Source organism: Podarcis bocagei, assembly GCF_964188305.1.
Source record: "Podarcis bocagei genome assembly, chromosome: 9".
Classification (NCBI taxonomy): domain Eukaryota; kingdom Metazoa; phylum Chordata; class Lepidosauria; order Squamata; family Lacertidae; genus Podarcis; species Podarcis bocagei.
The window spans coordinates 32828692-32841228 of record NC_138134.1 but is presented as its reverse complement, the minus strand read 5'-3'; the positions used below and the strand labels follow the sequence as shown (position 1 = coordinate 32841228).

The following is a 12537-nucleotide window of genomic DNA, read 5'->3' as shown; positions in this document are numbered from 1 at the left end:
GATGGAATCCATTCCGGAAGTCCGTTCGACTTCCAAAACGTTTGGAAACCAAAGTGTGGCTTCTGTTTGGCCACAGGAAGCTCCTGCAGCCAATCGGAAGCCTCGTTGGACATTCAACTTCCAAAAATAGTTCGTCAACCAGAACAGTCACTTCCAGGTTTGTGGTGTTTGGAAGCCAAAACGTTCAAGAACTAAGCTGTTTGAAAACCAAGGTACGACTGTGTGCATAGGATTGCTGTGAGGCTGAAGTTCTAACACTGTCATCTTCTACTGTCTGATTGTGAGTATAAAGCTTGTTTTTTGAAATTAAAGCCAGCAGTTAATGGCCAAGAGTTTCTCCAACATTGTGCTGTTACGTAACATTTTCTTAGAATTTAGGGATGAATCCCACTGACAGAAAAGGCAAAGCTGTAGAAAGTTAGAAACCGTGGTTGAATTGCATGTAGTTATAAAAAAAGTTGTACTGTAGTGTTCGCCATCATGTGAAATCTTTGCCTTACGGCTGAATACCAATTGCAGCAACCCACATAGAGACACCTGGAAGATAAAAACCTATAAGCCTTTTCCTGCCCTTTTGCATGCTTTTGGATCAGAAGCAGAATAGTGCGGAAACATTGCCAAAAGGAATAGATTACCAAAGTTAGGCTGCAATCCTATACACATGCTTGGAGCAAGTCCCCTTGAATTGAGTGAACATGTAGCGTAACCATAACTTTTTGGTGGGGTGACTTCCTATAATAGCCTTCTAGCCCCCCATGTGAGAAACCTAAATATAGCTGATTACTATACAGGTGTGTTTGTACCTATGGCCTCTGACTCATAGAATCATAGAATCATAGAGTTGGAAGAGACCACAAGGGCCATCGAGTCCAACCCCCTGCCAAGCAGGAAACACCATCAGAGCACTCCTGACATATGGTTGTCAAGCCTCTGCTTAAAGACCTCCAAAGTAGGAGACTCCACCACACTCCTTGGCAGCAAATTCCACTGTCGAACAGCTCTTACTGTCAGGAAGTTCTTCCTAATGTTTAGGTGGAATCTTCTTTCTTGTAGTTTGGATCCATTGCTCCGTGTCCGCTTCTCTGGAGCAGCAGAAAACAACCTTTCTCCCTCCTCTATGTGACATCCTTTTATATATTTGAACATGGCTATCATATCACCCCTTAACCTCCTCTTCTCCAGGCTAAACATGCCCAGCTCCCTTAGCCGTTCCTCATAAGGCATTGTTTCCAGGCCTTTGACCATTTTGGTTGCCCTCCTCTGGACACGTTCCAGTTTGTCAGTGTCCTTGAATTGTGGTGCCCAGAACTGGACACAGTACTCCAGGTGTGGTCTGACCAGAGCAGAATACAGTGGCACTATTACTTCCCTTGATCTAGATGCTATACTCCTATTGATGCAGCCCAGAATTGCATTGGCTTTTTTAGCTGCCGCGTCACACTGTTGGCTCATGTCAAGTTTGTGGTCAACCAAGACTCCTAGATCCTTTTCACATGTACTGCTCTCAAGCCAAGTGTCACCCATCTTGTATTTGTGCCTCTCATTTTTTTTGCCCAAGTGCAATACTTTACATTTCTCCCTGTTAAAATTCATCTTGTTTGTTTTTGCCCAATTCTCTAATCTGTCAAGGTCGTTTTGAAGTGTGATCCTGTCCTCTGGGGTGTTAGCCACCCCTCCCAGTTTGGTGTCATCTGCAAATTTGATCAGGATGCCCTTGAGTCCATCATCCAAGTCATTGATAAAGATGTTGAATAAGACCGGGCCCAAGACAGAACCCTGTGGCACCCCACTAGTCACTCTTCTCCAGGACGAAGAGGAACCATTGATGAGCACCCTTTGGGTTCGGTCAGTCAGCCAGTTAGAAATCCACTGAGTGGTAGCATAGTCAAGACCGCATTTTACCAGCTTCTTTACAAGAATATCATGGGGCACCTTGTCAAATGCCTTGCTGAAATCAAGGTAGGCTACATCCACTGTGTTCCCTTCATCTACCAGGCCTGTAATTCTGTCAAAAAACGAGATCAGGTTAGTCTGACATGACTTATTTTTCAGAAATCCATGCTGACTATTGGTGATCACAGCATTCCTTTCTAGGTGCTCACAGACTGTTTGCTTAATGATCTGCTCCAGAATCTTCCCTGCTATTGATGTCAGACTGACTGGGCGGTAATTATTTGGGTCCTCTCTTTTCCCCTTTTTGAAAATAGGGACAACATTTGCCCTCCTCCAGTCTGCCGGGACTTCGCCTGTTCTCCAGGAATTCTCAAAGATGACTGCCAGTGGTTCTGAGATCACATCTGCCAGTTCTTTTAATACTCTTGGATGCAGTTCATCTGGCCCTGGAGACTTGAATACATCTAAACTAGCCAAGTATTCTTGTACTATCTCCTTAGTTATTCTGGGCTGTGTTTCCTTTGCTGAATCATTTGCTCCAAATTCTTCAGGTCGGGCATTGTTTTCTTTATCGGAGAAGACTGAGGCAAAGAAGGAATTGAGGAGTTCAGCCCTTTCTGTGTCCCCTGTTTGCATTTCACCATCTTCTCCTCTGAGTGACCCAACTGTTTCTTTGTTCTTCCTTTTGCTACGAACATACCCATAAAAGACTTTTTTGTTGTTTTTAACCTCTCTAGCAAGCCTGAGTTCATTCTGTGCTTTAGCTTTTCTGACTTTGTGTCTACACGTGCTGGCTATTTGTTTGAATTCCTCTTTGGTGGTTTCCCCCCTTTTCCATTTTTTGTACACATCCTTTTTTAATCTTAATTCAGTTAAAAGTTCTTTTGATAGCCACCCTGGCTTCTTTAGGCACCTTCCATGTTTCCGTCTCATTGGTATTGCCTGACGTTGTGCTTTTACTATCTCCCTCTTAACAAACTCCCAGCCATCATGAACTCCCTTTTCTTTTAGTATTACTGTCCATGGGATCTCACCCAGCACTTCCCTAAGTTTTATGAAGTCGGCTTTCTTAAAGTCAAGAAATTGAGTCCTAGTATGCTTGGCTGCTCCTTTCCTCTGTATAGTAAACTTCAGAAGAGCATGATCACTCGCGCCTAATGATCCTTCCACTTCTACCCCACTAACTAGGTCATCAACATTGGTTAGGACCAGATCTAAAATGGCTGTTCCTCTTGTTGCTTCTCCCACTTTCTGGACAATGAAGTTGTCTGCAAGGCCAGTGAGGAATCTGTTTGACCTTATGCTCTTGGCTGAGTTTGACGTCCAACAAATATCCGGGTAATTGAAGTCCCCCATTACTACTATCTCCCTTCCTTTTGCATGCTTGGCCATCTGTTCCAGGAAGGCATCATCTATGTCCTCTCTATGCATACCTAAATAATCTCTTCAATAAGAACTGCTCGATTCAGCTGCAAAAAAGCAATACAGTTAATAAGATCCTTTGGACAAGTATGTGATGGTGGTATTAAACTTTCTCAAGGAGAGATACTAGTATCCTTACACTGTACTGTTCAATGTCATGATTAGACAGAAGACTGTAGATAATACAAAATTCAGAGCAATCACAGACATAATAGGCACAGCATTCAATATGACCTCAGACTGCAGAGATGGACTGGTGCCAAAAGTCTCGTTCGAGAAGGACAAATGAGCACTTTGGGGGAAAAGGACTATATGAGTGCTCAAAGTGATATTTAAATCAGTCTTGGTATGTAGGCAAGCATTACCTTCTTTTTGAACTGACCATACACAAATCATTATTACAAATGGGGGAAAAGGAGCTGCCTATAAATAAATTTTAATGTATTTACTGCATAGGCAGTATTTGTTTTGTGAAATACTTCAATATGTAGTGGTGGTACCAGAGGATAATACTCGTGTTGCTAGAAACAGAGTTGGCTTAACTCTTACGAAGTTAATCCTTCCTTGTTTAACAGTAGTGTTAGCCTTTGTTGAGAGTACTTTGATTGGCTCTTGAGATTGAAAAAGGTAAGATGAATGCAAAACACAATTATCATATTGAGCTAGGTGTGCACACTGTTGAATGAATGGCTTAAATCCCCGCCTCTCGCTGCTCTAAGAAAGCTGCCCATGTAGCTTCTAATTAAATACTGCAAAAGATAAGCCACAACAGCCACAGGCAGCTTATTTATTTGCTTCTCTTAAATGTTTGGACAGTTTCGCAGTGTTTTATCATTAATTTTCTGGTAGCTGAAACATTTTTCTTGCTCCAATCTCAGGAGTAGGATTGAGCAATTCTTCTTCTACCCAAGAGCCTTTTAAATATTTGGAAATTGCATTTCTGTGCTTTTCCACCCCAAGCTTTTATTTCTCCATAGTAAACATACCCATTTTTTTTCAACCTTTCTTCCCAATTAGACAACAAATCATGGCTGGCGCTAAGGAGATAACAATCAGCTCAGAGTGTCACAAGTTGTGCAGGCATGTCCCACTAACAGTGAAATGTAAAATGCAATTCTATGTATACTCTGAAGTATGGCCCTCTGTGTTCAGTGCGGCTTACTGACCCATTCTTAAGCAGCGTCAAAATTGTTGGATTGTCCCCTGGTACATAAGTATCAAATAATTTTACTAATGGGCTACCTGGAACAATGAAAACTAAAAATTTAAGAGCCGAAGATGGTAAGATTAGTCTCCTCTCATTGTACTTACTATGCAAAAATAAAACACATGCCAGCAGCATTTAAATACCTTAATGGGCAGAATCCATAACAGATTATGAGTTATTCAATGTGCCTTTAGTGCAGGCTAGCCCTGTTAATAGTTTATATTGTATTTCCTGGCAGTTTTTAGGTGAAACACATTTGGAAGCTTCAGGAGTTTTCATAGATCAATGAAAAATATTTTATGCTTCCTGTTGTCAAATGTATCTGTTGCTTTTCCTTTTTTTTCTCTCCAGGCACTTTTTATCGACCCTTTTATCATTTCCACAAAGAAGGCTTTGTGTTTGTTAGTGCTTCCACAGTTGAACAGAATTTCTTCTCTTTTATCCTGTACTTGGAATGCAAATTGCTGATAAAGCAAAAGAGGTCTGCCCATGCCCTGTTCTACATATCCAAATACTTCTGTCGCTGGCTGGGTGTTGATGGCCAATGTCATGCAAAATGCACACTGCAAAGAGTTGCGAGCAGTAAATCTAATTGGCTTTACATGCAAATAAATGCATGTAATGGAACACTGGTGCCATTTTTCTGAAAAGAAAAGCAGTTTCGGGCAGGGGGGGGATGGAGTGTTGGGAAGGAAAGAAATGCTTAACCCCTGTCGTAGTCACACACACACCCCGTCCTGTAATAAACACTGAACACTTACCCAAAATCCCCCTGCAGGAAGGAACATTAAATGGGACTTAAACTGAAAAAGAAAAACATGTTGCCCTATTTTATTTTGCTTAAAAATGAATTTGCATATCTGCACTCATTTCTCTGTATGCTCCTTTAAAGATGAGAAACATTTAAAGTTATTAATGTCATGTATTTTTTTCAGACATGGCCTGATCTAAACCAGCTGAAGTTGTGTTGCGTTCATGGAGCTTTGATTCAAGTCCATGCATGATCAGCTGCTGTTCGATTGTAAGTCTGTTTTTATAGCAGCTGTGTCTCCTTAACCACATAAAAGCGTAAAGGTGTCTTTAGAATTTTATAACTGAAATGTATGGAGAAGCTTGTAAAGTCCCACTAGTCGCAACAGCCCCATCTTCAGAGAGATGGCAAGAGACAGGGAGAGAGGGCATGGGGAAACCAAAATGTAAAGAATTGCCATCAAAGGGCTACAGGGCAGATAACATAATCATAATTGTAGAGCTGGAAGAGACCCCCTGAGGGTCACCCAGTCATTCCCCTGCAATGCAGGCATCTCAACACGCGGTCCCCCATCCAATTTGAAACCATGTAAGACCCTGCTTGGCTTTGCAAATGTGCTAACAGTTTCTGTGAAGTGTGCAGTAGCTGTTTCAATGGAAACTACATCACTTTAAATGACCATTAAACTCCTTAAAAAGTAGTATGATGGGATTAAATATGCTTGTAGTTCAGTGACTTAGTCTATTAAATGAGAGAATTGAGAATTAAATCTTGCTTTAATTGTGTAACAACTGATGCTTCAAGTTGCATACAAATAGTTAAAACACCAAGAATTAAAGAAAACGGTCATATGAAACACTTTGATAAGTCTTAGTTAATTTAGTCTTTGTAATTAAGACAATCCTACTCAAGCAGCCCTGAGAAGAAGTGTATCTTCTATGGTATGTTACTTAGGGGAGGTCAATGAACACCAACATCACCACCAAATTAGATTTGAGAGCTCTGATACATATGGGGTTTTATTAACTTTAATTTTACAGTCCCTACTTCCTTCCTTCCAAGTCTACTTCCTTGGAGGTAATACCCATTCAATGAATGGTAAACATGGTGGGGTGTTAGTCTTGTTTAAACAAAACATTGAATGCCTAAAAAATGGTGGCTATAGTAGCTTCCGTATTGCATTCAAAGTCCATCTTCTTTAGACCTGATGACCACATAAGCTTTATTCCAGTCTTCATGAACAAAGTCCTGCATTTGCCGTCCTTTCTCAAACACAATGTTTCTTCATGGCTTGTTGCAGGGAATCACAAATGATATTTTTGGCCCAAAAAAGATACCCCTGAAGGAAAGTGGCAGAAATTCAAATCGAGAAGTATGCTATAGCTATTATACTTTCATTCTTCTTGTGTTTCTTAAATATGCAAAGTGGCTTACAAGAATTATGAAAACACAATAAATGAAAGACAGACTAAACAACCATAAAAGCAGGCACTTTATAAAGCCAGCAATCAAATTAGAAACAGGCAACTAAATGTAAAAACGAAGCTGGAAATAATAATAATAAAAATTCTCAGCAACTGTCTGAAGACTAAAAGGGAAGGGGCTTGGTAGGTCTCCATAGGGAGTGTATTTCCACAATTCAGTGATGATTCCGTTTAGAAAGCTCTGTCTTGAGTTCCTCCTACTAGTCTAATTCCATGTAAAGAAGGAATGAGCTTCTGATTCTGACGTTAACTTCTGGCCAGACTCATGTGGGACTTTAAGCCATTTAGGGATTTAAAGGTTAGAACCCATACTTGAGTCAGGAAATGAGTAAGAAAGCAATGCAACTCTTAGAAGAGAGAGATGACATAATAATCAGGCAGCCACATTTTGGACCAATTGAAGTTTCCAGGTGGTCTTTCAATTTCCCTACTGAAACGAGGCAAATCATTTCATTAAATGCAAATCTACCCAGGCTTCTACCTGAACTTTAGGTTAAAAGGCTCAGGACCACGTGTGAGGTTTTAATAATATATGGGTCCTAAAATATACTTACTTAAAACTGCCCCGTTAAAAGCAGTGGTGCTTCAGAATAAGCTCCATTAGTATTCAAACAATTGTTTCATTAAAAGAACAATGCTAAGTTCTTTTTTCCTTTTTTATTGCAAACCATTTTTTGTTCTTTGTTTGTATACCAATTATGCTTAGTTATATTGGCCACTCTCTCTGTATGGCCTATGAATTACACCGAGATGTAAAAATTGTGGCCCCCCAGATTTTGCAGGATAGCAATTCCCATCATACTTGTTAATTGACCATGCTGGCAGGTGGCTGATGAGGGTTGTAGTCCAACAACAGCTGGACAGCCACAGGCTCCCATCCCTGAATTAGATAGAGCTTAAAGAGCTCAGTTTATCTGAATTCCTAATGTCTCTGGAAATGAGGGTTATTGACCAATTTCTAAATATCAAGCCCATTTACTTTCCTCCCCAACAGCACAATGTTCTGCATGGTTATGTTGGGCTTTCTGCCAGATAAACAGAATAGGGTTGAAAGGAACTACCGGAGAAGGGAAAATGTGAAGCATCTAGCTCCTGAACCTAAGGTAAAGGTAAAGGGACCCCTGACCATTAGGTCCAGTTGTGACCAACTCTGGGGTTGCGGCGCTCATCTCGCTTTACTGGCCGAGGGAGCCAGTGTACAGTTTCCGGGTCATGTGGCCAGAATGACTAAGCCGCTTCTGGCGAACCAGAGCAGCGCACGGAAATGCCGTTTGCCTTCCCGCCAGAGCGGTACCTATTTATCTACTTGCACTTGACCTACCTGTTGCTTATTCCAAATAACCTGATTTCATGGTTGTGTGTTCCAGTTACCATACTGCCACTACATCAGTACACACACTGCTACCTCCAAAATACCACCCCTCCCTTTGTCCCTCTTGTCTATGCTGCTCATCTTTGAAATGAGCAGCAACAGAGGTGCTCTTGTAATAACCAGTGCTGTCCTCAGAATGACCGTTTCTACCCCAGATTCCGCAATGAACAAGTGGACACACCTATTGGATCAGTGGCCCTATGTCCTATAGTTTGTGTTACACCAAAGACTTAAGTGGGCTTACATATTGTTAGCTAGCCTTAGGTCCAAAATATCTGAATGTTTATTAGGTAAGGAAAAAGAGTGGTGGTGGTCTAAAACAGAAGTCAGAATCCACCCTGGGATCTTACGACAAAGTGTGGTATATAAATCTAATAAATAAAAATAAAATTAAGAATGACCCACCATGAAACTTGACATACCAAGTCAGACCATTGGTCTATCTACTTCCATATTGTCTACACAGACTGGCAACGTCTCTGGTTTCAGGCAGGGAATATTCCCAGCCCTACCTGAAATCACTGAGCATTGACCTGGGGACCTTTTGCATGCAAAGCAGATGCTTGACCACTGAGCTACAGTGCCTCCCTCAGACAGTGTGCATCCAGGTTCTGACCAATGTTGCTTAGTATCGGCAAGATCCCTGTGCATTGCCTTCGGACCATTGCACTCCTATGTCATATTTTGGTACTGAAGCTTTGAAACGGGCTCATTTGTCTTGTTATCATTTGGGATGTTAGGTAATAATAGATGGAGGGTTTTTCTGCTTTTGATTTCAATGAAGCTGCAGCAGCATTTGGATTTGATATCCCGCTTTATCACTACCTGAAGGAGTCTCAAAGCGGCTAACATTCTCCTTTTCCTTCCTCCCCTACAACAAACACTCTGTGAGGTGAGTGGGGCTGAGAGACTTCAAAGAAGTGTGACTAGCCCAAGGTCACCCAGCAGCTGCATGTGGAGGAGCGGGGAATCAAACCTGGTTCACCAGATTACGAGTCTACTGCTCTTAACCACTACACCACGCTGGCTCTCTATGCAATCCTATGCATATCAAGTCACAAGTAAGACCCGTTGAGTTCAGTGGGACTTGGTGCACATCATTAAATTAAACATGTATAACTATACACTTTAGTTTTGTTTGACTGCCTCACCAGAGTGGTGCATGCTTTAGTTATCTCTCGCTTGGAGTACTACAATGTGCTCTATGTGGGGCTACCTTTGAAAGTGACCCGGAAATTACAACTAATCCAGAATGCGGCAGCTAGAATGGTGACTTGGGAGCAGCCGCTGAGATCACATAACACCGGTCTTGAAAGACCTACATTTGCTCTCAGTACGTTTCTATTTTATTTTTTTTATAAATATTTTTTATTGCTTTTCTCAGGTACAAAATAAAGTCAGATACATAAAGATAAAAAGAAGAAGAAGAAAAGAAAAAAAGAAAGAAAAAACATTCATCTTTTCTCAACATTTTTTCATCACCAACCGGACTTCCCCACATCTCCCTCATCCTGCATTCTTTATAATAAAGATGTCAACAAATTATTATCTTATTTCGTGTGTTCATTGTACTTTCAAATAGTTATATTTTAAGTTTAAAGCACTTAATAACAATTTACTTTTATCTTGGTATAAATGTAATATCATTTTAAACTTTAGTCCCTTCATATTTATAATCTAATTTCCCATAACGCCAGATCTTGTTGCTGAAGCTGGATTTTTCAAATCATGCATCCCAGTACGTTTCTAAGCACAATTCAAAATGTTGGTGCTGACCTTTAAAGCCCTAAACGGCCTCAGTCCTGTATACCTGAAGGAGCGTCTCAACCCCCATCGTTCAGCCCGGACACTGAGGTCCAGCACTGAGGGCCTTCTGGTGGTTCCCTCCCTTCAAGAAGCCAACTTACAGGGAAGAAGAGGAAGAAGGGTTTGGATTTTATATCCTGCTTTATCACTACCCAAAGGAGTCTCAAAGTGGCTAACATTCTCCTTTCCCTTCCTCCCCCACAACAAACACTCTGTGAGGTGAGTGGGGCTGAGAGACTTCAAAGAAGTGTGACTAGCCCAAGGTCACCCAGCAGAGGGCCTTCTTGGTAGTGGCACCGGCCCTGTGGAATGCCCTCCCACCAGATGTCAAAGAGAACAACTACTAGCAGACTTTTAGAAGACATTTGAAGGCAGCCCTGTTTAGGGAGGCTTTTAATGTTTGACGGACTACTGTATTTTTATATTTTGTTGAAAGCCGCCCAGAGTGGCTGGGGAAACCCAGCCAGATGGGCGGGGTATAAATAATAAATTATTATTATTATCATCTCTCCTTGCAAAGAAAAGAAAGCAAGAGTCTAAGTTACTTACTTTGGGCAGCAGAGCAATTCATTAAAATTACAATAGCAGACCATCTCACAGCCCTTTCCCTCCCAGAAGTGATCTTGAAGAAGTCCATCGATTGGTCGAAGACTGGCCACTCCCTCTGGGACTCTGTGACAGTTGTGGTCTTTTAATATTTTCCTGTAACAGGAGAGGCGGCCAGATGGTGTTGGGTTGGTCCCAAGCAGAAAGCTCAGAAACAGAAGAGTGGAGAGCATCGTCATTTTTGTGCTATCTTGGCAAGAGTTTGCGAATAGTGCTAGCGAGAGAAAAGAAAAGGCGCTTAGCTGGGTGCCGACATAAAATCAGTCTATTTATCAAATTCATCCCTTTAGCCCTGTTTTTCCACTATCCATGGATAGGAGAAGTTTGATTCCATTTGCATTTAAAGCCAAATCTTACCAAATTGTCGCTTTCTAAAAAAATATGAGAACTGAAGCACAGTCATCCTACGAAATTCACACTTGCCCAAAGTTTGCAACGCAGTTCCCTAAGCAATGTTTGCAAATATGCATATGCTAGGGGAATGTGTGCATACGAATGCATATATTAGTGAAAATAACATACAGAAATGCATACTAGGGAAAATTGCTCGCAGAAATGGGCACATTTGTGAAAATGGCATACAAAAACTAGGATAAATTCACATTTAAATGCTGGTTAATTTTCTGCGAAAATGTAAAGAACTGAATTTAAGATTGGAAGCACAAAGAGAACTGAAGTGGGTGGACCTTTCTTCCTAGAAGTATCTCATCCAGAGTACTGGAATTAGCAATTCCACAATGTTGTGATGGTCTTTGTAAGGTGTTGGGTAGAACCACACACACGCCCTCCTGTAGATTAAGTCTAGCAGGAAAAAAAGTGAAATTATGTGAACATGTTAAATTGAAGTGACATTTTCAGCAGGTTGTTTCAGGAAATGTTCTGAGACTTGCACAAACAGATGATGAAATTGGAAAATGTGTTGCTAAGGCACAAATCATTGCTAGAGCATTCCAGGTTCTCATTCTGACCCAGATTGTCACATCTGCCAGAAGCAAAGGGTGTTTTAAAAAATAACTTTAACCATAGCAATGGGATTTAACAGAGCTATGCAGGCCACTGTGTTGTGCAGAGGCCAATATTCCTGAGCCACACTTTTCCCTAGCTGCTAGTCAGCCCTCCTGTTTCCAGGTTGATCCCCAGCACAGGATTTGAACCAGATAGAAACTTTTAAAGCCATTGTAGCTATCCCCAATGGTATAGATGTACCTCAGGGTCTCTCCAGCACTTTGATCCCTCAGTCAACACAATAAGTAAATCTTGTCTATGTTCCAAGTGTATTTATTGTTGTATCGTTTACAGTATTTAAGATGGTGATGGCATGGTGTTGCCAGTTTTAAAAAACAGTAAATCCTCAAATGTGTCCTCAGCTATTGTGTGGATTAGAACTAAGGAGGCTTTTTGATGTACTTAGAGTAAAGTCCAAATAATGTACCAAATAAGGTCCCAAATAAGATATTGAAGTGTTTACTGCTGACCTTACCTTTTGGTATCCCAGCATATTTTCTGAGGCCTGAGGTGAAAGTGTTTGTACAGAGGACCTATTGTTTTTATGCTCTAAACCAGGCATCCCCAAACTTGGCCCTTCAGATATTTTGGGACTACAACTCTCATCATCTCTAGCTAACAGGACCAGTGGTCAGGGATGATGGGAATTGTAGTCCCAAAACTTCTGGAGGGCCGAGTTTGGCGATGCCTGCTGTAAACAATATATGGTTTGTACTATAAATTTATTAAGGAAGCATTAATTGACACCACATTGGTACCTCAGAAGTCGAACAGAATCCGTTCCGGAAGTCTGTTCAACTTCCACAACGTTTGGAAACCAAGGCACTGCTTCCAGTTGGCTGCAGGACGCTCCTTCAGCCAAGCGGAAGCCGCTTTGGATGTTTGGGTTCCAAAGAACATTCGCAAACTGGAACACTCACTTCCGGGTTTGTGGCATTCAGAAGCCAAAACGTTCGACTTGCAAGGCTTTCATCAACCAAGGTACAACACT

At 41.3% G+C, this 12537-nt stretch overlaps 1 protein-coding gene across 2 annotated transcripts in view; it reads right to left on the bottom strand.

The window, feature by feature from the left end:
• Nucleotides 1-6030: 6030 nt before the first annotated feature.
• Nucleotides 6031-12537, bottom strand: part of SCRG1 (stimulator of chondrogenesis 1) — a 77110-nt gene continuing 70603 nt past the window's right edge. For both annotated transcript variants that reach the window (XM_081209188.1, XM_081209189.1), the window contains exons 5-6: nucleotides 10485-10755; nucleotides 6031-6612 (exon numbers count right to left, since the gene is read on the bottom strand). In XM_081209188.1, the coding sequence (XP_081065314.1) occupies nucleotides 6558-6612; nucleotides 10485-10720 (291 nt within the window). In that variant the 5' untranslated portion in view covers nucleotides 10721-10755 and the 3' untranslated portion in view covers nucleotides 6031-6557. The remainder of the gene's footprint in view (nucleotides 6613-10484; nucleotides 10756-12537) is intronic.